Here is a 27,797-nt window from a genome sequence, read left to right as displayed (position 1 = left end):
CTCCGCGGATGAAACGTGTCCAATACTTTGTCGACTCATATGTCCAAGCCGACTCCCTCCCTGGGTTTAATTACGGTTCTGCGCCATGTTGATAAGCCAGACCGTGTCCCATACTTAAAGACAGTGAAACACAAAGAGGTTAAGCAACTCGTCCAAGGTCACGTAGCAGGTAGCGAAGCCAAGATCCCAAACCTAGGTTAATAAATCTATAGACAGGTACCGAGTGCGTTGATGCTGACGTCAAGGTCATTGGTCAGGACATGACTATCCATCCATCTGTTACTAGAACAGACTCTACCTTTTATAAACTAATAAGAAAAGACCATGTTTACCTATGGCTGATTCATGTTGATGTATGGCAGAAACCAACACAATATTGTAAAGCAGTTATCCTTCGATTAAAAATAAATAAATTTTTAAAAATTCATTGAAAGAAAAGATCATCTCAAAATATATGAAGAGATGGTTCACAGGAAAACAAACTGCAATACCCCTCAGGCACATGAAAAAAAATATTCAAGCTCCCTTAACTGTAAAGCAAATACAGATACAATGTAGCATTTTCCACGTGTCAGAGTAGCAAAAATCAAAGTTTTATAACTTCCATAGAGGATAACTTGGCAATGCCTCCCCAAATTACAAATATGTACATAGTCTTTGACCTAAAGATTCCATTTCCGGAATTTATCCTACAGGTGTACCAACACAAGTGTGAAATAATACGAATACAAGGTTATCCATTGCTACATCCTTTATGCTAGCAAAGATTGCCAAGACTATGCCCATCAATAGAGAACTGTTCAAATATATAACTGCACATGTACAATGGAATGCTATCCAGCTATTTAAAAAATGAATACTGATCTACGTACTGATATGAAAGATTTCCAATCTATAGTAAGGGTGGGGTAGCCATGTGAAGAACACTGTGTAAATGTGTTATGAGTTGTGGGGGGAAATACGCCTGTACTCATTTGAAAACGCACAGACTATCTTTGCAAGGATACCTAAGAAAGTGTAATAGTAGATGGCACCGGGGAGAACTGGGTTACTGAATGCAGGAGAGGGAAGGAGACTTTTTTTTTTTAACATCTTTCAATGTTAAGCCTGTGGTTGTGGTTTGCCAGGAGTGAAAGAATAGTGGGAGAGGGCTGGGGTAATCAAGGCAGATACTGCAGAATAGAGCAGTGGTCATAGAATCCTGGAGCACAAACGGACCTGATTATGCATTTAATCCAACCATGGAAACTGTCTTTTTAACTTTTATCTTTATAATATAGTAGATTTTGTTTTTGTTTAGATAGAGTATAATTGGATCTTCATTCAGTCAGACGACTTCCCTGGTGGCTCAGATGGTAAAGCATCTAAGTTCGATCCCTGGGTCAGGAAGTTCCCTGGAGAAAGAAATGGCAACCCACTCCAGTACTCTTGCCTAGAAAATCCCATGGACTGGTGTCCATCAGGTCGAAAAGAGTTGGACACGACTGACTGACTTCACTTTCACTTTCAGTCAGACACTCTTTGCCTTTTAATTGGAGCTCTTAGATCAGAGGCTCTTAAACCTGGGAACATTTGGCAATGTCTGGAGACATTTTTGTTGTCAGGATGGCAGAAGTGAAGGAGGTCTCTACTGGCACCTAGCACATAGAGGCCAAGGATGCTGTTAAATATCCCAAAATACAAAATACAGGTCCCCACAACTAAGAACTGTGTTGTGCTGTGCTAAGTCTTTTCAGTCATGTTGGACTCTTCGCGACCCCATGGACTGTAGCCCGCCAGGCTCCCCTCTCCATGGGATTCTCTTGGCAAGAATACTGGAGTGGGTTGCCATTTCCTCCTCCAGGGGATCTTCCCCACCCAGGGATCAAACTTGAATCTCTTATGTCTCCTGCATTGGCAGGTGGGTTCTTTACCACTAGCACCACCTGGGAAGCCCCAACTAAGAATTTTCCAGCCCTAAATGTTGGCAGCATCGGGGTTGAGAAACTCAGGTGTGCTGCTGCTGCTAAGTTGCTTCAGTCGTGTCCGACTCTGGCTACCCCATAGACTGCAGCCCACCAGGCTCCCCTGTCCCTGGGATTCTCCAGGCAAGAGTACTGGAGTGGGTTGCCATTGACCATTTCTATTTAATGTAATTATCAATATGATAGGTTTTCAATGCAGCATCTTGCTGCTGCTGCTGCTGCATCGCTTCAGTCATGTCCGATTCTGTGCGACCCCATAGACGGCAGCCCACCAGGTTCCCCCATTGCTGGGATTCTCCAGGCAAGAACACTGGAGTGGGTTGCCATTTCCTTCTCCAACGCCCGATAGTGAAAAGTGAAAGTGAAGTCACTCAGTCGTGTCAGACTCTTAGCAACTCCATGGACTGAAGCCTGCCAGGCTCCTCCGTCCACGGAATTTTCCATGCAAAAGAGTACTGGAGTGGGGTGCCATTGCCTTCTCCGAACATCTTGCTACTTCTACTTATTCTGTTCTTTTTTGTTTGCTTTTTGCTCTTTCCTTTGAAGAATTGTTTTCATATTCCATTTTACAACCATTATTGTAAATAATGAGAAAAACAAAGTTCAGTTCAGTTGCTCAGTCATGTCCGATTCTTTGTGACCCCATGGACTGACAGGGGAGCCTGGTGTGCTGAAGTCCATGGGGTTGAAAAAAAAATTATTAGCCATACTGGTTGTTTTATTTTTTTTTAATTTTCCTAGAATTTACAATATGCATCTTAAACTTATCACTGTCTACCTTCAAATAGTACAATTTCAGACATAATGAAGAACACTTTCAACCGTATACCCATCATCCACCCCATTTTTCCTGCTATCGCTGTCATTTGTTTAGATGCAAGTTATATGATAATGAGCTCTTTCAAGTTTTGTCTGAAAATGTCATCACTTTACTTTCATTTTTGAAACTTTTTTTGGGAAACATAATTTTCGGTTGAGAGCTTCGTTTTTTTCAGCACTTTAAAGGTACCATTCTATTGTCATAAATAGTCTATTGTCAAACAAGACTTGCAAAGTTTCTGAAGGAAAGTCTGTGTTTGATTGTATTTCTCCCTCTGTACATAATATGTCCTTTTTTTCTCCTATGGTGGATTTTAAGAGTTTTTTCTTTGACACAGGTTTTGAGCAATATGGTTATAATGTACCTTGGTCTGTTTTTTTTGTTTGTTTGTTTTTCCTATGTTTATCCCATTGGGGCTTACTGAGCTTCTTGGATCTATACATTTATAGTTTTCATCAATTAGGAAACATTTTGGCTATTATATTTTTAAATATTTTACCCATTGTACCCTGTCCTTCCCAAATTGAGACCCCAATTATAATTTATTAGACCCCTTGATATTGTCCCACAGATCACTGAGAATCTCTTCTTTCCCTCTCTATACTACTCTTTATACTCTCTTCATTTTGAATAATTTCCGTTGATACTTCTTCAAGTTTTCTTATCTTTTCTTCTGCAGTCTCTAATCTACTAATGGTTAATACTGTCATGAAAGTTTATTTTTCTCTTTGTTTTTATTTTTTCAAAGGGGCTTTTATACTTCTCCTGGTCTGAGGAATCCCTTAATCCCTCTTCATCCCCACAGTACATATCTCAGGTCTACAGACCTCACTTGGCCTGATTGAGATCTGAACCTGACCATCTCTCACAGCTTCAGCAACCAGGCAGAGTGAAGCAAAGTCGCACAGTAAAAGGAATTCAATGCCACCTGTCAATTGAAGTTTTATGTAAGATACTTTATTCTGTATCTCTCTTAAATTCTACTCTACTTTTTAGACTATCCATTTCTCATACACATTTTCCTTTAAATATCAGATCATATATATTGTAATAGCTGTTTTAAAGTCCTCATATGCTAATTCCATCATTTCTATTTTTAGTCTTTTATTGGTTGTTTTATCTCCTGCTTCTTTGTCTCTTTTGTAATTTTTCATTGGATGTCAGTCTTTGTGAATTTTACGTCGAGTGATGGATTTTTTCTTATATTTCTTTAAAGGTTGTTGGACTTAGTTCTTAAGAATCATTTTCACACGAGACATGTTTATAAACTGTTTAGAACCTTCCTAGGGTGGCTTTCGGCTTCCCGGGTGGCTCAGTGGTAAAGAATCCACCTGCCAGTGGCAACCCACTCCAGTATTCTTGCCTGGAAAATTCCATGGAGAGAAGAGCCTGGTGGGCTGCAGTCCATGGGGTTACAAAGAGTCAGACACAACTGAGCATGCGCACAGGGTAGCTTTAACTCTGACTACTTTGGTTTTTACGAAGGTATGATTCACCTATTGGCTCTAATGAATGTTCCATGTAATCAGTCAGGTGATTCTGGCTGGTAGGAATTTGGACAATTCCCAGTTTTGTGGGAGCTTTGGGAATTTTTTGTTGCATAGCTATGCAACAGTTGTTCTTTCCTCAGGAGTTATTCTTTGCCCTCCCTTGTGGTGACTTACCATATGCATGCACAGATTGGTCTTCTCTGAGTGACTCAAGAAAAATTTTATGCAAATTTCTGGGCTTTTTTCTGTTTAGTTTTCTCTTCTCCAGAGCTCTGCCGACAAATTCTAGCTGCTTTGACCTCCTTCAACTCTGATGTCTGTTTCTTCAATCCTACAAGACAACTGGGCTCTGTTTTGTTTTCCTTCTTTTTTATCATGTATGGGTCAGGAATTGCCTCCAAACAGAAGAAAACTGGGGTAACTGCAGCTTTTATCTTATTTGTTTCCTTTCTCTTGAGAATCCCAGTCCTGTTCTTCTAGTTGTTCATGGGTTGTCCAATGTCTGATAAAATTTGTTTCACATATTTTGTCCAGTTTTCTAGTTGTTCACAATAGGATAGCAAGTCCCATAGCAATTCTTCCTTCATGGACAGATGTGGAAGGCAAGGAACACTAATCTTAATGCCCCTAAGGAACCAAATGTCCAGATACAACTAGACTCACCCGCACTGCAGGAAGATTCTTCACCAGCTGAGCCACCAGGGAAGCTCTAAGAACTGTAAATGCATAGTTTATACTTACAGAACTTCGTCAACATACTGATAGAACAAGGAACATTTATTGGACACGTGTACCAGGAATGCACTATTGCTGCAAAGATGAAAAAGGTGTATCATTCCCACCTTTCAAGAAGTTAGAGGCAAGCAGGGAAATAATAATTAAGTATAGAGGTCATATATGTATATATTGTATGTTGCTGTCAGGGTAATATGAGTTATGCATAGATAAATACATTAATTTAGCAATTTGAGAAATATAAACAAGTTTAAAAGATAATCATAAATGAGGATTAACCAAACCCAGACCACCTAAAAAAATAAACTGATGATAGGACTTGCCTGGTGGTCCAGTGGCTAAGACTCTGAGCTCCAAATGCAGGGGGCCTCGGGTTTGATCCCTGGTCAGGAACCTACATGCCACAACTAAAACCCAGCACAGCTGAATAAATAAATATAAGACTATTAAAAAAAATTGATGATGATTTTGCCTTTTCTTCAACCAGTGTTACTGGTTGTCTAAAGACCCCTGTGCAATGATTTTGAGGAACTGAAGTGCATGTGTAATTGAGAAATGCATTTAACACATTGCATGTAGAGGTATTTTCCACTTAGTACTTCTTTTAGTGCAATTATAGGAGGAGGAAAAGATCTATCATTGGGTAACTCTCATGAGGATGAATGACAGACGATATTATGTGAGTGAGACACTTATGTATGGGTAAGAAAGCCTGTGTAACGTCTTTGTATGTAATCTTATGAGAACCAAAGAAAGGAGATGACAGGATGCCATGGGAAAAAGAGAATGAAAAGCACTAGTTAAGATTAGTCAGCCACCTGAGTTAATCCTATGACAACCATGTTTAGGAGGTTAGTTTTCTGAATTTGGCTACCATGGTAACAAACCTTTAGAATGCCCTCAAAACAATTTACAGAATGACTGCCCGTATTGAGTATAGGCAACACTGAGAGAATATAAGTATGCATATCTATTTTAAAATTATTTTTAGAATTTAAATGATCAATCTGACCTTTTAAATATGCAGTTTAGACAACCATAAATTGTATTTTAGCAAAAAGGTGTAAAATCCTACTCATATAATTAGATGATGGGCTTGTAAGTTCAGTTATTCAAATGTGTCATCTCAATGAGTGGCTCCTCTTTAATTTTGAATAAGACAGCAGTTCATGAATGTTCAGGACCTGGTTTTAGAAACAAATTATATATGCTTGACATTCATTGCTGCAACTTTAGGACTCATTCATGGGTTTAGCCAACTGAGCAGATCATTTAAAGAACAGTTGCTAAAACTTCATCTTATGATCATCAAAGAGCAGACTAGGAGATTCTATAATCAGACTTAGGAGTTTCAACCTAATCCTTTCTTGTTTTCCTAGTTTACAATGTGTAGAAAAGGTTGACCTCGTGCCATGTATGGTTTTAAAATAGTGTTTGCTTTGAATACTCTAGTGACACCTGTGGCCGGCTTTTAATAGATGAAAGCTCGTTTTCAATTGTAAATGTTGAGCCTTTTATGTTGACAATTTTAACATCACTGCTCACTTGAGATAATATATGACTCTATCAGAAGTTACTATTAGTTATTTTCCAGTTCTTCGGGGAAAAAAAGTCTGTCTAAATTGCTGTAGAAATTTTGGTTTCAATTAAAAGATTTCCTTCATGCTCTTAGTGATTAAACAATGATTTCATCTATTGAGAGAATTTATGAAATTTCTGATTCTAGTGAAAGAGTATTTTGTTTGGGGTGCTCTTTTGTGTTCTATGAAAGACCAAAAAATTCGTATTATTTCATTTTTTGTCAGTTTAATCTCAGAGAACTGACGATAATCTAGATATATATATATAGATACTGTAGTTCTTAAATCCATGATTATTCTTTCTTTTCCATTGACTTTCTACCTTAATCATAAACCAAGTTCTACGTTTTTACTATTCTTATACACCCCTTATACCATTATACTGTTCTTGCTATTGCTATTGCTAAGTCACTTCAGTCGTGTCCGACTCTGTGCGACCCCACAGACAGCAGCCCACCAGGCTCCCCCATCCCTGGGATTCTCCTGGCAAGAACACTGGAGTGGGTTGCCATTTCCTTCTCCAATGCATGAAAGTGAAAAGTGAAAGTGAAGTTGCTCAGTTGTGTCTGACCCTCAGCGACCCCATGGACTGCAGCCTTCCAGGCTCCTCCATCCATGGGATTTTCCAGGCAAGAGTACTGGAGTGGGGTGCCATATACTGTTCTTATTATATCTCTTATACCATTAGCTCTAGCTCTTACATGTGCAAAGGATTTGACCTTTTGCATATGCAGAGTGATTTATTCCTGAGAACTGGAATCTGGGTTTGGTTCTATTTGAATTTCAAAAAGCACTGCTCATATTTTTTGAAACAAAAATTAAAAGAGATTATTTTACCATCATATGAATTTCAAAGCTTACTAATTTTTCTTTACCATGAATACAAAGAAAGGATTGAGCTTTAAAAATTATTAGAAAATTTCAAGAATAGCCAAACACATAGAGGAAGTACACTGTTAGCTTAGGGGCTGGGGGGGGGAAAGTACTACCAGTGGGTATAGGGTTTCTTTTTGGGGTAATGAAAATGTCCTAAAATTGTAATGAATATAACTCTGCAAATGTACTAGGATTTCTTGAAATGTAAAAAAAAAAAACAAAAACAAAAACAAAAAAAGTGTACTACAAATTAATTTTTATAAAAAATGAAATAATATACCTCACCTAAAAAAAATGAATATTAGAAAACCAAAGAACATTGCCCAGTTTGAGGGAAATAGGTGAACAATAAAGAGTTAATAATTTTAAGGAATTATTGCCATAGTAGTAAAATGTTGAGAAAAAAAAGTCCTAGGAGTAGAATTGATTTACTGTTCAGTCTTAATGTGAGAAAGAATGAATTAACTTTAGTAGGCTGTCTAATTTTCTTTAAAGCCTGTGATTTAAAACAAAAACTTGAATTACTACTGGATGTGGTATGACATTTTGTAAAAAGATCTTATATTATAAAATGTAGCCAAAATAGTACAAGACAAAACTTGTGATTAGTCTCCAGGAACCATTGGTATAGAGGTAACAGGAAAGAACAATTATGCTGGGAGGAAATCTGGCCATTCAAATGAGGATTTCACTGAAAAATCCTTTTTAAGTTCTTCCCTATTTTCTCACAAGTAAAATGCTGTTTCTCATTTTAGGGCAAATCTGTACTTGTACAACTTCTTCTCCTGGTTATTCCCCAAAAGTATAATTACCCATTTAATTAAATTTAGCTATTAACTTAAGAACCAACTTTTTAAAACCTAGGATGTCTGAAAGAGAATGTATACCACACAGAAAAGCTGCACAGCAGTCCCAGTAAATGGGATCATAAGCATAAAGAACCAACAATATGTGATTAAATGTCATAACGTCCTACTCTTCTTGTTATTGTTCATTCACTAAGTCATGTCCCACTCTTTGCGACCCCATGACTATAGCCTGCCAGGCTCCTCTGTCCAAGGGATTTCCCAGGCAAGAATACTGGAGTGGGTTACCATTTCCTTCTCCAGGGGATCTTCCCTACCCAGGGATTGAACCTGTGTCTCCTGCATTGGCAGGCAAATTCTTTACCACTGAGCCAACCAGGGAAGCCCCTACTCTCTCGTATCCAGAGGTAAAAATTAAATTCAGAGTTATATGAACACAAAATGCACTCTAGCAAAGTAAATCCAACAAATGCATAAGAAAATGTTATAGGAAATTGGAACTAAGCCCCAAAGGATCTCCCTGCCCTTCATTCTTTACCATAATGAAAACTATCCCTCAATACCACAATTTACATTGTGTATGGAATTGTTTTTACTGTAACCATTTACTAAAGAAATTATCTTTATCCTACTTACTGTGAAATTTTAAATTAATGAAATGACTTGTAAATTCCCTGAAATCCCCAAGTGGGATATAATTTACCTGGTACTAGAGACCAAGGAGACAGCATTCAACTTTACTCTGGATTTTTAGAATAAGACCTCAGCAAACATCTCATGTCATTTGCTTTTAGATCATAAAATAAAATTGATGGTAGTCTAGCTCACAGGCACTTAGATTGGTTTTGTAAATTATTGGCTGACTCATACTCACTAAAGGCATCCATTTTATGCCAGAGGCTTTATTAGCAGTACAGGAACACAAAGAGCAGATAAACAGAGGAATCCACAGAGGCTGCTAGGTGTTGCAGACCTCCTGAAGTCTTCCTACAGTTTTTATCCCTTCCCTAAAAATAATCTATGCATATCAAAAGGAGCCACTTAGTCCTTTGGCAACCCTCAAGCAAAAGGGGTAAAGAAAGATTATTGTTGGTTTTACATAGAGGACTAGGAGAAGGCAATGGCACCCCAATCCAGTACTCTTGCCTGGAAAATCCCATGGGCGGAGGAGCCTAGTAGGCTGCAGTCCATGGGGTCGCTAAGAGTCAGACACGACTCAGCGACTTGACTTTCACTTTTCACTTTCATGCATTGGAGAAGGAAATGGCAACCCACTCCAGTGTTCTTGCCTGGAGAATCCCAGGGATGGGGGAGCCTGGTGGGCTGCCGTCTGTAGGGTCGCACAGAGTCGGACACGACTGAAGTGACTCAGCAGTACATAGAGGACTACTGGGAAATTATACCTAAATTATAAGTGAAACACAGAAAAGTGAGCTAAGTAGAGAATGACAGACTCCAAATTGACAAAAATGAAGTCTGACTGCACGGTAAAGAAGTTTCCAGAGAGAGGAAGTCATGCACTGGACAGAGCATTTCAATAACTGGCACAAAACTATAGCCACATACACACATATATATATATACACACACAGACACACTATATACAAACACATACTATATATACATCCAGTTTATAGTTTATACACAGTATATAGTTAGCACTATATAAATATATATATGCACATATATACATCTATATATGTTTAAGAGAATAGTTTTCTTTTTTTCCTAAATCTCAACTGTATGTTCTTCTAAAGGAGTCGGGTTGTAGATAATTCCGAAAAAAAAATTATATATAGAAGAATAAATTTGGGGAAAGTCTGAGCTCTTTTCTCCTTGTATTAGAAAAAAATGTACACAAAATAGCTTTACTATCTAACATTCTGCTGTAAGAATTTAGTCATAAAAAATTTCTAACCCTAGGAAAAATGGTATCTCCACACAACTTATCCTTTAACAGTATATTCCTTTTTAGGCACAGTTAGTTGCCCCAGTGCCTAATGTTTTCCAAAATGCAAAAAATACAGTATTTATAGAAGAAAAAAGTATAGGAGACTGCATATTCAAGGGCAGAGAATGAGTGAAATTAACTGTCTTTCAAATTAAGGTTCTTACACCACCTGCATCAGTACCATCTAGCAAGTGGGCTAAAATGCAGATTTGTGGCATTAATCAGAATCTCTAGGGAAAGAGTTAGGAATCTGCACTCTAAACACAAATCCCAGATGATTGTAGTGTACATGAAATTTGAATCATTGCTACATTTCTACAACTTTTAGAAACCAAAGCATGCCTCTCATTACATTTGAAGACTGAGCTATGAAACCAGTGTTTGCCAAGGTCTCTTTCTGTTACTAATCTGGAGCAAGGAGCAGGAAGTTGCATAGTTATAGCTAAAAGCAGAGGCAAAATAGTGTTTTAAAGAGAGAAAAGAATTTACCTTCAAATCCCTGGTAGTTCAGTTGGTAAAGAATCTGCCTGTAATGCAGGAGACCCTGGTTTGATTCCTGGGTTGGGAAAATCCACTGGAGAAGGGATAGGCTATGCACTCCAGTATTCTTGGGTTTCCCTCATGGGTCAGCTGGTAAAGAGCCTCCAATATTCTTGGGTTTCCCTCGTGGCTCAGCTGGTAAAGAATCCTCCTCCAATGTGGGAGACCTGGGTTTGATCCCTGGGTTGGGAAGATCCCCTGAAGGGAAAGGCTACCTACTCCAGTATTCTGGCCTGGAGAATTCCATGGACTGTATAGTCCATGGGGTCACAAAGGGTTAGACACGACTGAGCAACTTTTACAAAGGCTCCAAACCCATATGTAACAATGTATGGATTTCTTTGTACTAAAAGGGAATATGCAAATCCTTCTAATTAGAATGCTACAGATATTAAGAGATAGAAGTACTATAATTATCATGTTTTCAAATGGGCATATTAATTTATATTCATGTTTGACATTTCAGATTTTAATTCAAACTAAAGCAGGTAAGAAAAAAATTAAAACGAAACTCTTATGTCCGGGTGCTCTGCATCTCTGGAAAATAAGTCCTTTGTTATTTTTTTCCCAGAGTTATTATTGTAATGACAATCTGCTTTTTTTAATTGAAATGTAATTTATAATATTGTGTTAGTTTCAGGTGTACAGCAAAATGATTTAGTTATACATATATTTTTTTATTCTTTATTATAGGTTATTACAATATAATGAATATAATTCCCTCTGCTATACAGTAAATCTTTATTTATCTATTTTATATGCAGTGGTGTGTATCTGTTAATCCCTTAGTCTTAATTTATCCCTCCCTGCCTTTCCCCTTTGGTAACTACAAGTTTGTTTTCTATGTCTGTGAGCCTGTTTCTGTTTTGTATCCAGATTCATTTTTATTATTTTTGAGATTCCACATATAAACAATATCACTTACTATTTGTCTTTCTCTGTCTGGCTTATTTCACTCAGTATGATAATTTCTAGGTCTATCCAGACAACTTGCTTTTTTATGAGAGGTGAAAGGCATTATTTTTTCCCATAACATTTCACCAAGTTTCTTTTTCTCCTCTTGTAGTTTCCAAACAACACTGAGAAGTCACCCGTGTCCTCAATTCAGTGGACAGATAGCATGCTGATATCTAAATAGCATTATAGATGTAAGCAATATCTTATATCACAAATAAGAGGAAAAGTACAAATTCATTTCTACAAGGAAACATTCAAATGGCTAATGACCCATCTGAATCAGAATCATCTTTTCTTGTTATCTTTATAGCAACTCAGAATTTCATTTAATTACATAAGAAATTTTATAGCACTAATTTCCTCACTAGGCATTATTGTTTTACTGATTGATATGGCTGTGCAAGGGCCTAGCTGCAGCACGTGGGATCTTTCAGCTGCAGCATGTGAACTCTTAGAGTTGCAATATGTGGGATCTAGTTTCCTGTCCAGGGATCAAACCCAGGCCCTCTGCATTGGGAGCGAGGAGTCTTAGCTTCAGGACCACCAGGCAAGTCCCTTAGAAAGCATTAATCATCATAATGCCTACCTGTGACACACAATAAACTTCTAAACCAAAACATTAATGACAACTACAACCAAAACTAAACGCCACATACCAGTGCCCAAAAATTCAGTTCACTCAGTCGTGTCCACCTCTTTGCGACCCCATGAATTGCAGCACTCCAGGCCTCCCTGTCCATCACCAACACTAGGAGTTCACTCAAACTCATGTCCATTGAGTCGGTGATGCCATCCAGCCATCTCATCCTCCGTTGTCCCCTTCTCCTCCTGCCCCCAATCTCTCCAGCATAGAGTCTTTTCCAATGAGTCAACTCTTTGCATGAGGTGGCCAAAATATTGGAGTTTCAGCTTTAGCATCAGTCCTTTAAAAGAACACCCAGGACTGATCTTCTTTAGGATGGACTGGTTGGATCTCCTTGCAGTCCAAGGGACTCTCAAGAGTCTTCTCCAACACCACAGTTCAAAAGCATCAATTCTTCGGTGCTCAGCATTTTCTTTATAGTCCAACTCTCACATCCATGTATGACCACTGGAAAAACCACTGCCTTGACTAGATGGACCTTTGTTGGCAAAGTAATGTCTCTGCTTTTGAATATGCTATCTAGGTTGGTCATAACTTTCCTTCCAAGGAGTAAGCGTCTTTTAATTTCTTGGCTGCAATCACCATCTGCAGTGATTTTGGACCCCCCAAAAATAAAGTCTGACACTGTTTCCACCGTTTCCCCATCTATTTCCCATGAAGGGATGGGGCTGGATGCCATGATCTTAGTTTTCTGAATGTTGAGCTTTAAGCCAACTTTTTCACTCTCCACTTTCACTTTCATCAAGAGGCTTTTTAGTTCCACTTTACTTCCTGCCATAAGGGTAGTGTCAACTGCATATCTAAGGATATTGATATTTCTCTTGGCAATCTTGATTCCAGCTTGTGCTTCTTCCAGCCCAGCGTTTCTCATGATGTACTCTGCATAGAAGTTAAAAAAGCAGGGTGACAATATACAGCCTTGGCGTACTCCTTTTCCTATTTAGAACCAGTCTGTTGTTCCATGTCCAGTTCTAACTGTTGCTTCCTGACCTGCATATAGGTTTCTCAAGAGGCAGGTCAGGTGGTCTGGTATTCCCATCTCTTTCAGAATTTTCCACAGTTTATTGTGATCCACACAGTCAAAGGCTTTGGCATGGTCAATAAAGCAGAAATAGATGTTTTTTCTGGAACTCTCTTGCTTTTTCCATGATCCAGCGGATGTTGGCAATTTGATCTCTGGTTCCTCTGCCTTTTCTAAAACCAGCTTGAACATCTGGAAGTTCACGGTTCATGTATTGCTGAAGACTGGCTTGGAGAATTTTGAGCATTACTTTACTAGCGTGTGAGATGAGTGCAATTGTGTAGTAGTTTGAGCATTCTTTGGCATTGCCTTTCTTTGGGATTGGAATGAAAACTGACCTTTTCCAGTTCTGTGGCCACTGCTGAGTTTTCCAAATTTGCTTGCATATTGAGTGCAGCACTTTCACAGCATCATCTTTCAGGATTTGAAATAGCTCAACTGGAATTCATCACCTCCACTAGCTTTGTTCATAGTGATGCTTTCTAAGGCCCACTTGACTTCACATTCCAGGATGTCTGGCTCTAGGTCAGTGATCACACCATCGTGATTACCTGGGTCATGAAGATCTTTTTTGTATAGTTCTTCTATGTATTCTTGCCATCTTTTTTTAATATCTTCTGCTTCTGTTAGGTCCATACCATTTCTGTCCTTTATTGAGCCCATCTTTGCATGAAATGTTCCCTTGGTATCTCTAATTTTCTTGCCCTTAATAGTTTGATGCTAATTTCAAAACAATTGAAACCACACCACAGCTTTCTTTACAAATATATCTAAACAGAGTGGATAACCAAAGACACATTCAAAATGTCATCACACCCCTCTCCTCACTTTACCTGTTCATTTTCCTCACTTAGTTTCAATGTAAGACCGAGAATAACAGTTAGAAAATCAATAAAGCTGCTGAGTCACCTGGGGCTTGAAGAATTTTTCACAAAACCAATTATTTCCCAAATAAACTTTATTTTGAAAAGAATACCACAACAGAGTTGCTGAAATTTAAATATAACATATCTTAGCAGTATTACTGAGGCAAATTATATACAAGTGGAGTCACAGTTCATGTCTGATTATTCTTACGAATGAAAAGTAGTGCAAAGATGCTGCTACACTAAACAGGCAGATAATGTAAAAACAACCATAACCTATTTATATGCTGTCATTTCATGCTTGTATCTAAATATTTAGGTGGGAATTGATCCAAATTCATACAAGATAAATAATATGCTCCCTGAATAACCAAAATTCTTTTTCCTTTCCTCCTCCACCATAGATAGCATCATCAGTAATGTTTATACAATATAGCACGGGATGACAAGCCACTTTCTTTCCCTCAATAATACAGTACAAAGCTTTCTGTATTGTGGTTTGTAAGTCCTTCAAGTTGAGGAAAACAGCAGTGACAACTTAAGAGTTTTCTAAATATAGGTGATTTCATCAGAGAAAGGTGTTATTTATGTTCTTCCCAAGAACTTCCTGTTTTAGTGATGAAAATGTCCATATATAATCAGTGAAAGTAGTCCATACATGATGTAGTAATTGTTCATAAGTACCAGAGGTAAACACGAATGAAACGACTAAGACACATGCCTGGACCCTCTCGCCCCTAGGGTTTTTGAGGCAATTCAGTGCTCACCCTAAGATTATTCAATTAGACCAGAGACATTTCTGGATCATGGGATTTGAAAAGCACCACATACAGCCAGTTAACTATCTTCAAAGGATAAGGATCCAAGGACAAAAAACAGAGTTGACTACTAGGAGAGCAAACTGAAGACAGAATCCTTTTCAATACCAGAGGGCAGTAGAAAGATACTTAACTTGGGGATTGAAATCTGGGTCTACAAGTTAGTTATTGATTGACCTTGGGCACACCAATCAATCTCTCTGAATGACAACTTCCTCATTTATAAAATAGGTACAGTAAGATCTCTTTTTTTCATAGGCTTAGTGAGAATCAGACAATGATGCACTTGAGATCACTTTGTAAACTTACTCTTCTTAGCAAATGAGGTTTGGGTATTTTTAAAAAGTATTAGGGAAGAATTCCAATTTAAGATAAAGTTATAAAATAATTAACTTTTGACTCGTGATAGACCTCTATTCAAAGGTAGCCACTGTGAACTAATGTGAACTACACAACATTGTAAAGCAACTATACTCAATAAAAATTAAAAAAAAATAGTAGCTACTGTGGGTCTGCCTCATTTTTTTTTTTTGATGAGGCAGAAATAGGAAATTTTTTATTGTATCATTAATTTCTCTTATAAGACAATGTTACTGTAGTATAACACATTAGTTATAGACATTTATCGATTAAAGAATGAGGAAGGGCAATCTGCTAGCCTTAAAAAGTAAACAGTGACTCATTCCAACTCTTCACCTCCTTTGCAATATTTTGACACATTTTATTATAAAGAAATAAACACATAAATAATTTGTTCTGTTAATCATGGTAGGTGATTCATTGCTAGTTATGTAGCTTAAATCCCAGGCAGAATATTTCAAAGTAAACATTTATAAATTATGAATTTTGTTACTCACTTCAGCATTGCACATCTCCTCAGTAAAGCAGTAACTTAAAAGTAGAGCTCAACAACCATTTTCCTGTTTTCCTTAAGCAGAGACTCAAAAGCAGTAACAGGCACACTGTTTCATTACAACATGAAAATAATAAGCCTTGGGTTATTGCTAAAGGCTTTTCAAATATCAGCATCTAACTTCGAGATGAGGGAAAAAGAAATAGAGGGTGCTGATCTGTGCTGTAACCTGTTCTTATGTGGGGCACGCTCCTGGTTGCAATATTTTAAAACTACATGTATGTAAGTAAAACATACAGCTTCACATGTGAAAGTTAAAAATGGTCCAGAAGTCTTCTCTTCAAAAACAGATCACCTTTTTCTTCCCAATAACTTACCAGAAATAAATGTACTTAGAAGCCCTAAGGGGTTCTTCAAATAATATTCAGAAAAATATATAAAAATAAAAAAAAACAAAGCATGAACAGAACATAGTTAACAAATAAGACTTTCTTTCAGGATGATTACCCTTGCTCTTAAGGATGGATGCCATGTAAAATGGGAGACGTGTGTCTATAATTCATCATGTTTATATGTAAATTCTCTGGCAGATATAAATCCATCTTTGTCTTCATCTTCTTTATCAAAAATATCCTCTACCAAAACATCATGATGACTTTCATTCACCACTGCACCATGCTTTTCAAACTCCTTCTTTAAATACACTTTAACCTACAAAATAATGTGTCACATTAATAATTCAGATTCATAAGACACCCACATTGAGCTAATCAATATTATAGACTAGATGGGTAGTGCATTTAATTATATATAACAACTACTAAACAGCTACATATGATAGTAAAAGAGTTATAAAGAACTTTTCCCCTGAAAAGCTGTTTCTTTAGTGCTGTGGGCTTCCCAGGCGGCTCAGTGGTAAAGAATCCACCTTCAATGCAGGAGACTCACGTTCTATCCCTGGGTCGGGAAGATCACCTGGAGAAGGAAAGGGCAACCCACTCCAGTATTCTTGTCTGGGAAATCCCATGGACAAGGAGGCTGGCAGACTACAGTCCATGGGATCACAAAAGAGTTGGATGCAAGTAAACAAGAACAAATAGTGCTATGGCAGACACTGAATACTGCCCGGAGGCAAACATAAGGATTATAGCTGCTCTGGACCTCGGTGTGATCATGCCACTTGACCTTTCGATCTCAGAGATTAAAGCAAAATCCAGACTGATGAGTATTTAGACTAAAAATTTCCATTTTTACACAGATATTTGAATATATAAACAAAATATTACCTCCAATTACCTACTAGATTCACCATAATGCAGTTCAACTGTATTTTCATTTTTAATCATATCCCTATTATTCCTCTGTTAGATAAGCATTTCAAACCTTCTCTCCTCCCCCTACCACCAATATGCAAACATAACGTGCACATTTATTTTTAAGATTAAGGGGATGTAATGCAGTTGAAAAAAGCGGGAGAGGCGGTGATAATAGATGGGCTAAGGTAGAACAGGTCTCCAGGGTATATTATGTGAATAAAGTGAGATGCCAAACAGTATGCGTAGTATGCTGCTTTTTGTGTAAGCAAGGGGGAAAGAAAACTATATATTCATGTTTGCTAGTATTTGGATAAAGAAATACCTAGAAGAATACATTTGAAACTAATAAAACTGGATAGGAAGGGGAAGGTCACATGGTAGAAGAGGATATAGGTGGGAGAATGACTTCTTAATAAATCTTTTTATATTGAATTGATTTCCTTGAACCATGTGAATGTGTTGTTTATTCAGGATTTTTTAAATGAAAGGGAATTCAAATTTATCTTGGACAGAAAAAAGTTCATGACTGACAAACACTCTGAGGTGTTATAAATTTAGTAGCTGTGGATCATGACCCTGTGGTTTATAACAACATATCTTATTCAAGACTCAATCATTTCCTGGTCATTGGAATGAAATGGATGAAAGCATAAAAAGGGACTTGATTTCTGACCAGCCAAGCCATAATGGAGAATGGGGGGAATGACTCAGTTGTGTCCAATCCTTTGAGATTCCATGGACTATACTATACATACAGTCCATGGAATTCTCCAGGCCAGAATACTGGAGTGGGTAGTCTTTCCCTTCCCCAGGGGATATTCCCAACACAAGGATCGAATCCAGGTCTCCCACATTGAAGGCGGATTCTTTACCAGATGAGCCACAAGGGAAGCCCAAGAATACTGGAGTGGGTAGCCTATCCCTTCTCCAGCGGATCTTCCCAATCCAGGAATTGAACGAGGGTCTCCTGCATTGCAGGTGGATTCTTTACCAACGAGCTGTCAGGGAAGCCCATAATGGAGAATATGAGTAGACAAAAAATTTAAGGATACAGATCTTTCTCCATTTCTTTCCCCACAGAAGCCAGACTAAGACATGTATGTGTAGCAATGGCTGCAAAAGCCTAAATAAATTATATAGAGAAGTCCTCTTCCTTTCCTCTTTCTCAACACCAGGACCTTGAGGGAGCTGGGAAAGGTCTGTCTGCTTCTATGAAAAATCAAGACTGGGATCTCCTATCCTGAGCAAAACTGAGCATGTGATCTCCTTGCTGCTGCTAACTGCTAGACAATCACTATACAACTCCATTTAACAACCAGTGATATTATGCAGGACATCTATGTTTCTTACACAGTAACTCCAAAACAGTAATTTGTCTTGGTAAAACAGATCTTCAAAAACTCTGGGCAAGGGGGAAGAAAGGAAGAAGGGAAGGGATACTTAGGGAGTTTGGGAGGATCTGCTACAAACTGCTATATTTACAATGGATAACCAACAAGGACCTACTATATAGCACATAAAACTCTGCTCAATGTTATGTGGCAGCCTGGATGGGAGGGGAGTTTGGGGGAGTATGGATATTTGTATATGTATGGCTGAGTCCCTTTGCTATTTACCTGACTGTTAATCGGCTACACCACAATACAAAAAAAAAAGTTTAAAAAAAAAAGGGCAAGAGCAAGATACAGTGAATCCTACTGCATTAAGGAGAAAAAAAGCAAAAGAATGGGAAGTCTCAATATACTTTTCTCCAATACAATGATTTCCTATGGAAAAAAAAAAGGCAATTTTCAAAGCATCAGTGTTTAAGAAAACTTATAAATAACATTTTACACAATAAAATAAATTTTATTTAAAAATATATTTCTTAAAAAGTGAGTTAAAAGGAAGGAAGGAAAAAGGAAGGGAAGAAGGGAGGAAAAAGGGAAGAGAGAGAGAGAGAAAGGGAAGGTCACCTCATTTTTAGAGAGTTTCCAGTCATCATTAAGATCCATTTCTTGGAATGACTCATGGGATCTTGGTCCATTTCGAATCTCCAGGAGATCAATGTTGAATATCAGTGTACTTTCCGGGGGAATTTTACCTGACACGTAGAGAGGGTGGGGGTTAAGTTTTATTAAAAAGATCACAAAGTTTAGATGATAGAAAATTTGCAGTAATTAACAAAATACTATTTTAACTGAATTAAATGAAGAACATTTCTCAGACTGTCACATATAGAGAAATTATTTATAGTTTATTCAAACAAATAGAATAAAGATAGAACAATCCAAATTATTAGATCCAAAAGAGAGTGTTTTGACCTCGCAATTAAAGATTGTTTTGTACACACACATACACACACACACACACACACACACACACACAGATGCCTCATGGTCTGAACATTAAATTTCAAATATAATTACAAGAGTACATATTATATGTCAAGAATGACTTAATAGGCTTTCATTCAGAGTTAATTATAATAGAAGTGATTTACTAACTTTGGGTCAGAAACTCCTGGCCTAGAGACACATCCAGCATGGCCATCCCCACCAGTGGGAGGCAGCATATAACAAGGTGCGCTCACCCTGGGACAAAACACATCTGCCTTTCTCTAAGTCTCGGTTTTCTCATCTGGAAGCAAATTCAACACATGTTGAGGAAATTCCATGGGAGGGGGAGACGTTAAAACAAATTGCTGAGAAGGGAGATAAAAAATCTTTTAAAGTGAAAGGAGCTTTGTTAGAGTCCCAGGGACCTTAAAAAAAAAACTAAACAAACAAAACCAAAAACTTCTGGGAAACTGACATTATTTTTTTCCAATTTGTTTTCTTATAAGTATAATTAACATACAGGTCTGGGTAAAGATTACAAATATTTCTTAGTGCCCCACTCCCTCATCCCACATATTCCCGTGAAAGAGCATTTGTAAGCATCCAAACAACAAAACTTACACTGTGTGCTGAAGCTTACCATTCCAGATCTAGGCAGAGGGCATGCACTAGAGGTCATGGAGAAAACTGGTATCTTTCCAAAAGGAGGCATGCAAACATGGTACTAAAAAACTACAAAATTCGTGTTTAAGTACATGTTAGCAGGATTAGTTTCATGGGACTCTGTTTGAAGGAAATGACTCAAATTCAGATCTCCACTTGTTACAAAGTAAAATCAAATTAAATGGAGTATGGAGAAAGAGACATGGACTAATACCATTTAGTATTTATATTAATATACTAATATCACTTATATAGACAGAAATGGAGTAATACCATTTAATATTTATATAAATATTAAAGGTGAAACAATAAAGATACAGAAAAGTGAAAGAATATATTAGAAGTCAGATACTTGACTTTATCCTCTAAAAGGATCATTATTAAAATAAGAATTGAATTTTGTTAGTAAATCCTGTTCTTTGCAAAAGATTTACATAAATATTAAAAGGAGAAATGTTAAAGATACAGGAAAGTGAAAGTCTATGTTGAACATCAGAGAAACATTTTTAAGATACTTGATTTTATTCTCCAAAAGGATGACTATTAAAACAAGAATTGAATTTTGTAATAAATCCTGTTCAGTGCAGAAGATTTGAATAGCAAGGTCCATTTTAGAATATGTAATACTTCATATATGGCACCTATGTTCTTCTTAGGAAACTGGGGTAGGAAACCATAGTCCCCGCCTTATAAACAGTTAAGCTTGGAGGCTATGAAGTCTGTATTTTTACTACATCAGAGTGGTTTTATGTCTAGTTCTAATGACTTCTTAAACTTTTTGCCTTCATTATGTAGAGAATGTGGAAGAGATAGAACCAAAAATAAAAATAACTCCCAGAACCACTGTCCATTATCAACATTCTATTTCCTTGTGATTTGCTTTGTATGTGTATATATTTTTTCCTAATACTTACTATCATACTATATATATCTTTTTCTAATTTTATATATAACATTATAGCATACATATTTTAGATATAATTTTTTTAAATGTTTAAAATACTATTTTATTTTAAATATTTATTTAGTTTTATTTGGCTGTGCCAGGTCTTAGTTGCAGCACGCAGGATGTTTGATCTTTTTTGTGGCATACAGGATTTTTAGTTGCAGTGTGTGGGATCTAGTTCCCTGACCAGGGATCAAACCTGGGCCCGCTACATTGAGAGTGTTGGAGTCTTAGCCATTGGACTACCAGGGAAGCCCTGAAATGCCATTTTAAAATAACTGGGTCATATTTTATTTAGCTACACCTCTGTTATTATACACTTAAGTTGATTTCAGTCTTTTAGCTATTAAAAACAACATAGTGATGGACATTCTGTTTATAAATCTTTCCCCAATACCAGATTATTCCCTTAGGTTAGATTCTAATAAAGGAATTATAGGATGCATGCATATAAACATCTTTAGGCTTCTTATAAGTAGCCCTGTGGAAAACTGCATGGTCTCCCACCTAAACAACAGGTTTTATTGGCTGCCCTAGAATACTAGCACAAAGGCTCCCCGGACCAACTAGCCCAGTTGCTTCTGCTTTATTAAACTCATTTCATGTCATTCCATTATTTATTTAAATAAATTATAAAACAATTTTAAAACAAAGATGAAAAGAACTTCCAATAAAAGCTCTGTCATGGGAGATGTCAGTTGTGACTCATATACAGCTCACATCTAAAACTGCATTTAATGCCTTAATAATCTGTATTTCAAATGTTCAACTCATCAAAACAGTTATATTGAGTAGTCTTTCTTTTTGCATTATTAAAACAAATCAGTAAGTTTCAATTGGGGAGGATAAAAAAGTCCGGGAGACAATGGTGATGCTGGCACAACAATGTGAATGTACTTAATTCCACTAAACTATATACTTCAAAATGGTAAACATTATGTTATATATATAATACTACCATTTTAATAAAACCCACCATATTGGTGAGCAATAGTAAACAAAGTTGAGATTACAGAACATTTTTTCATTGATAGTTCAGTTGACCATTTATATATTATGATTAATTGGCCACTTCAAATGATAATCAAGACATAATTATATTTTCCTAAGATATACAAGTCCTGAATTTACTTCTTGAAAAAAAATACACAGTAGTTACTACCTTCTATGCCTAATCCAGAGAAGAATTATAATGCTGTAGGACAAATGTAGAATTGTTATTACCTTTTCCTTCTTTTCCATAGCCCAAGGCAGGAGGAATGGTGAGCTTTCTCTTCTCTCCTACACACATTCCCTTCAAGCCCTGGTCCCAACCTTTGAGAGCCTCCAGGATGCCCAGGGTGAACCAAATGGGCTGACCATTGTTATGTTTGTGACTACAACAGAAAGAAAACACATTTGGACTCTTTAGTAACTTTATCATTGCTCCTGCTCATGCTCAGTCGCTAAGTTGTGTCTGACTTTTTGCGATGTCATGGACTATAGCCCACCAGGCTCCTGTGTCCACAGGACTCTCTAGGCAAGAATGCTGGAGTGGGTTGCCACTTCCTTCTCCAGGGGATCTTTCCAATCCAGGGATGGAACCCATGTCTCCTGTGTCTCCTGCACTGGCAGGCAAATTCTTTTACCACTGTGCCACCTGGGAAGCCTTGTTGTATACCAAGTATTATCTAAATGCTTTGCTTCTTTTAAGTCTAACAGTGATCATATGAGATAAGTACTATTATTACACCATTGTACAGTGGAGGAAACTGAGGTTAAGTGTCACTATCTGACCAAAGTTCAAAGTTCAAACTTTGTATTCCAAAGTTCAAAGTCTTAATCACACAGTGATGCTTTCCCTGGGAGACCACTAGGGTGCAGAGAGGGATAAAATAATGGAATATGGATGAGTTTGGGAAGGAGGATGAGAGGCTAAGAATACTCACATGGACAATGGAGAGTCAAGAGCACAGCATCTTATATCCTCTCTAAAACCTTTCCTGATGTACAGCCTGCTGATGGTTCTGACAAGTGCAAGAGGCTGCTCTTCAGCCCTGAATCCCCATTCAGACCCTGGTCTAATTCTCTCCCTAGGTGTTTATTGTGGAGCTATGCAAGGCAGTCTGGAAGAGTGGCACCTCAAAGACTGGAGAAGAAGTGAATGTTCAAGATATCCTGGCTCATGAGAGGCCAGCCTAAGAAAGCCAACCTGATGGGCTACTGGAGGGCCTTCTGGGCTGAGTAGTATCTAACCCAGTTAACTCATTCAGTGCAATAAGGGGGCTTCTCTGGTGGCTCAGATGGTAAAGAATCTGCCTGCAAAGAGGGAGGCAACCCACTCCAGTATTCTTGCCTAGAGAATTCGATGGACAGAGAAGCCTGGCAGGCTACAATCCATGGGACCCCAAAGAGTTGGACATGACTGAGAGACTAACGTCACTTCAGTGCAATAAGGGAACTGGCCTATTCTCTTGTAGGTGAGAACTGGAAGTTGTTCTACTAAGCTTCCCAAGTACCATGGTTACTAAATGTAGGTAAAGGCCCTCACTGCTTTTCTTGAATTTGGCCCATGATCAAAGTAGCAAAATGGCAACTGTAGAACATAGAGGAAAGCTAGAACAGAATAAAGAAAGAAGAAAGAATCCAGTACCCAGTGCTGTTACAGTTTTGGGACGTTTACTGTCATGCTAAAGGATTTAGGCCATTTACCACATAAGTTATGGTTCTTGAAATGATGAACGTACTTTATAAACCGATCATTTGGTGGTACTTTCATTATAATACTCAGAGTTAGCAGGTTTTGACCATTTACATGGAGGCTGCATGACAATACTCCCCTGATCAGAAACTAGAACTTCAGTAGCAAAGTGTTAAATAATGTCAAGTGGTTTACACTGAAGTCCACACAGGCTTTTGGTTCTGAGACTTGAAAGGCTGGACCTAAAATAGATCAGACTAAAATAAAAATGTAATTGAAAGTTTCAAACGCAAATCATAATATTGTTTAATGTCCAACGTGGCACTGGCCTCATTGATAAAAAAAGATAGGGCTATTGAGAATTCAGTGGCAGGCTACCATCTTGGAACTTTTTTCAAGGACTAACAAGAGTTCAGAGAAGAGTGCCACTGACTTCAGAACGTCATGACAGACCAGATCGGAATGCCCAGTAAAGGCAGTTTATCAGAAAACAAGGTCTAGGAAGGGCCATGAAACTTTGCTGCTTTAATTCATGTCATTCTCTCTACCTGGGATGTCCCCCCTTCCTCATTCTCCACCAGAAAACCTCCATCCATCTTTCAAGACCCATCTCAGTTATGATCTCTGGGAAGTCGCTCTCTTTCCCCACCTTTAGAGCATGATTAATTCTAGAGTCCATTACGCTTTGTGAGCACTTCGAACATTCTGTCCTTTACGTCATGAGTTATTTGTCTTCCTTCCCCTCTATAGACAGTGTCCTGCTAGAGAAGAGCCCACTCTTAGTCATCTTTGTATCCCTAGGGCCTGACTTGTGGTCGCTCAGTAAGGATTTGATTGATGGATAGATGAATGAATGGTTGAAACTGGAAAGAAGTCAGATATTTAAATTTTCTCTAGTATCAAACAAAAGGGCTAACATAAAGAAATGTTCAGTAAATACGTTTGGAATGGAATCAGAGATTCAATGCCTAATTGGAAATCACTATACTTTTAAAAGACTTCCATTTTGCAATTTCTTTCTTTATGAAGCAGAAATAATGATAGTGTAACCACCTGAAAATCCTTCACTGTAGGTATTGGATTAATCTTCCATAACCAGACCCACACACGTCAATGAAGTCTGATTTCTAGAAAGAAATAATGAAATGAATTATGGTCCTGTGCCTTGACCAAAGTATCATCTATCAGGACAGAATTTAAGTAAGTCAATGAACTAACATTAAAATATCCTATATCAAGCAAATAAATGATAGTATATTCTGCTCATGAAGTTGCTCTGAAAAGTTTCACCTACATCAAAGTTATTTTCCCTCAGGATCAAAGTTTGAGAAATGAGAATTCCTTTAAGTCTTTTCTACTTATTGCCTAATTATACACCTAGATATTTCTACAGTATTTCAGAAATTCTAGTTCTAATTTTTATAATTAAAAAAATTACTGCTTTATCCTGAGCACATGTTTCCAATAAGATCTTCAAAGGCCTTGTTATATAAGATTGGCTTTCAACAACTTCCTTTCCCCATAGAAAGAAATTAGATATTTCAGTTTTTTTAAAGAGAGAAAGTTGGTACGCGCCACTATCCCTGCCCAAGAGCTGGCATATGTGGGTTGGGTTCTTTTACTATTTTACCCGAAGGGTATAATTACTTACGTGGAGTGAAATAAAGAGCCGTCCTTTTCTAAGTAGCCTTCATAGTGGACCAACATCAAATCCCCTCCTTTGGTCTTGCGATGGCAGATGAACGGCTTCTGGAGAACTTCAATCTTCACTTCTGGTTCTGGGATGAGAGCCCCACTCAAGCAAGTTACTAACAGTGTCAGGACTGCATTCCACAAGAAAAGCCTCATGTTGCCAGGGCAGGAAAGAAGTTGCTACAAAAACAGAAAGGGCCCGCGACCTCATAGAGTTAAGAAAGTAGTTGAAGACTTAAAGACAACAGCCTCTGGCAAGTCATGACTCCCCTCCTTCCTAGCAGACGTGGCACATTCACCACCGACAACTTTCCCACGCTTTGCGAACTCACCTCTAAAGAGTTAAGCCCAACCCCTGCCCTGACTGGCTCTTACAACGCAGGCTCCTGGAAAGACGGCCTCCCATTGGCTTGTGATTCTGTCCCTCAGGAGTCTCTCAAGCCAATGGTGTCACAATATTGCAATTTGCAGTTCCGCTGAGGGGAGGTAGCGCAGAAGCAAACCACCCGGAGTGGTCCTGAAGGCCCCGGGATTACAGAATTTCACAATTTAGGAACTGGAGAGAGGGGTGGGGAGCAAAGCTAACCGAAAACTTCAGACAGATTCAGAGATGTAAAGAATCCGTAGGGGTGTTAAGTCCTGGGTCCAGGGGAAATGGCACAGGTCTCAGGAAAGGCTCCTTTCGTCTCACGGTTGGTGAGAGAGCCTGCCCCCTTCCCCCCAACACCCCCCAAGCACACCAAAAAGTATGGTAAGGGGGCTTCCCAGGTGGAGCAGTGGTAAAGAATCTGCCTGCCAGTGGTGGAGACGCTGGAGACTCGGGTTCCTAGTTGGTTCCCAATTCCTGGTTGGGAAAGATCCCCTGGAGTAGGAAATGGCAACCCACTCCAGTATTCTTGCCTGGAAAATTCCATGAACAGAGGAGCCTGGTGGGCTACAGTTCATGGAATCGCAGAGACTCAGGCGACTGAGCACGCAGGCATGTAACAGTGGTTTAGGTTTCAAAGTGCTTTCTGGTTCTTCGTGAACCTCACTATTCAGTGGGTAAGGCAAGTTCTTTTATCCCTCTAAAAGATAATATTTTGGCTAGGAGAGGTTAAGTGTCCTGCTTAAGGTTATTCAGCCCCAAAAGCAGTTGAGCTCTATCATCCCAACATCTTCTGATTCATTCTACAACACCACACAATATTATGGTCACTAATAATTTTAGATGACCTTAGTGTAGAGGGTCAATAATGAGAAAAGACCCTGCTGCTGGGAAAGATTGAAGGCAGAAGAGGGTGACAAAGGATGAGATGGTTGGATGGCATCATTGATTCAGTGGACATGAACTTGGGCAAACTCTGGGAGATGGTGAGAGACAGGGAAGCCTGGTGTGCTATAGTCCATGGAATCCCGAAGAGCCCGACACAACTTGGCCCACGGAACAACAAAAGTGTAGAGGGTCAATAATGGCCTCTATCAAGGATAAGGATATACAGACCTCTGTTTTAAAGCAGAAATAGTAATCACAGTTATGAATTATACAGGCCAAGTTTAAAGATTTTGTTTTACATTTTTGCATAATTTCAAAAGCAATACTTGTTCATTAAAGCTGACTTGGAAGAAACTGGAAAATACTACAGTTTCCAGTTAAAATACAGGAGTCACAGCATAGTGCTTTGTGACAACCCATCTGTGGGATGGGGTGGGAGGTGGGAGAGAGGTTCAAGGAGGGGATATGTGTATACCTATGGCTTATTCATGTTGCTGTATGGCAGAAACCAAAACAGCATTATAAAGCAATTATCCTCCCATTAAAAATAAATAATTAAAAAATACAGGAGCCTAATTAAATTTGAATTTCAGATAAATAGCAAATTAATTTTTGTTTTTATTTGTGAACTCTGGCAACAGATTTTGCAAATAAGAGATTTTATTTAATTCTTTAGATTACACTACAGAAAAAGAAAAAAATCTGTAACGCCACCATGCAGAAATAGTCATCAATATTTTGGCACATAGTTTTTTGACATATGCCTAAAATAATTAGGATCCTACTGTACACTGTTTTGTAACCTGCTTTTACCACAGAATCTATAGTTAACATTTTCCTTAGTCAAATATCCTTAGCATTGAACTTTCTCACACTTTAATATGCATGGGAATCCCCCCTAGAGATCTTCAGGAGTTTGCGGCCTTGCATCAAGATCCTACAATTCAGACAAGCTCCCAGGTGCCTTCAGTGCGGCTGTACACGGACCACACTTCGTGCAGCGGGGG

The 27,797-nt window shown here is 38.1% G+C and overlaps 1 protein-coding gene across 1 annotated transcript; it reads right to left on the bottom strand.

Annotated features, from left to right (window-relative positions):
• Window positions 1–14,376: 14,376 nt before the first annotated feature.
• On the bottom strand, window positions 14,377–25,876 carry FKBP14 (FKBP prolyl isomerase 14). Its single transcript, XM_055590500.1, has 4 exons — window positions 25,495–25,876; window positions 22,388–22,539; window positions 19,192–19,319; window positions 14,377–16,631 (listed from the first exon to the last, which is right to left on the bottom strand). The coding sequence occupies exons 1-4, from the start codon at window positions 25,689–25,691 to the stop codon at window positions 16,473–16,475; spliced, it is 636 nt and encodes a 211-aa protein (XP_055446475.1). The 5' UTR covers window positions 25,692–25,876; the 3' UTR covers window positions 14,377–16,472.
• Between the last annotated feature and the right edge of the window lie 1,921 nt (window positions 25,877–27,797).

The sequence above is a fragment of the Bubalus kerabau genome, chromosome 8, assembly GCF_029407905.1.
Source record: "Bubalus kerabau isolate K-KA32 ecotype Philippines breed swamp buffalo chromosome 8, PCC_UOA_SB_1v2, whole genome shotgun sequence".
Taxonomy (NCBI): Eukaryota; Metazoa; Chordata; class Mammalia; order Artiodactyla; family Bovidae; genus Bubalus; species Bubalus kerabau.
The sequence above is the reverse complement of the archived record's forward strand: the minus strand, read 5'-3'. Positions and strand labels throughout refer to the sequence as shown.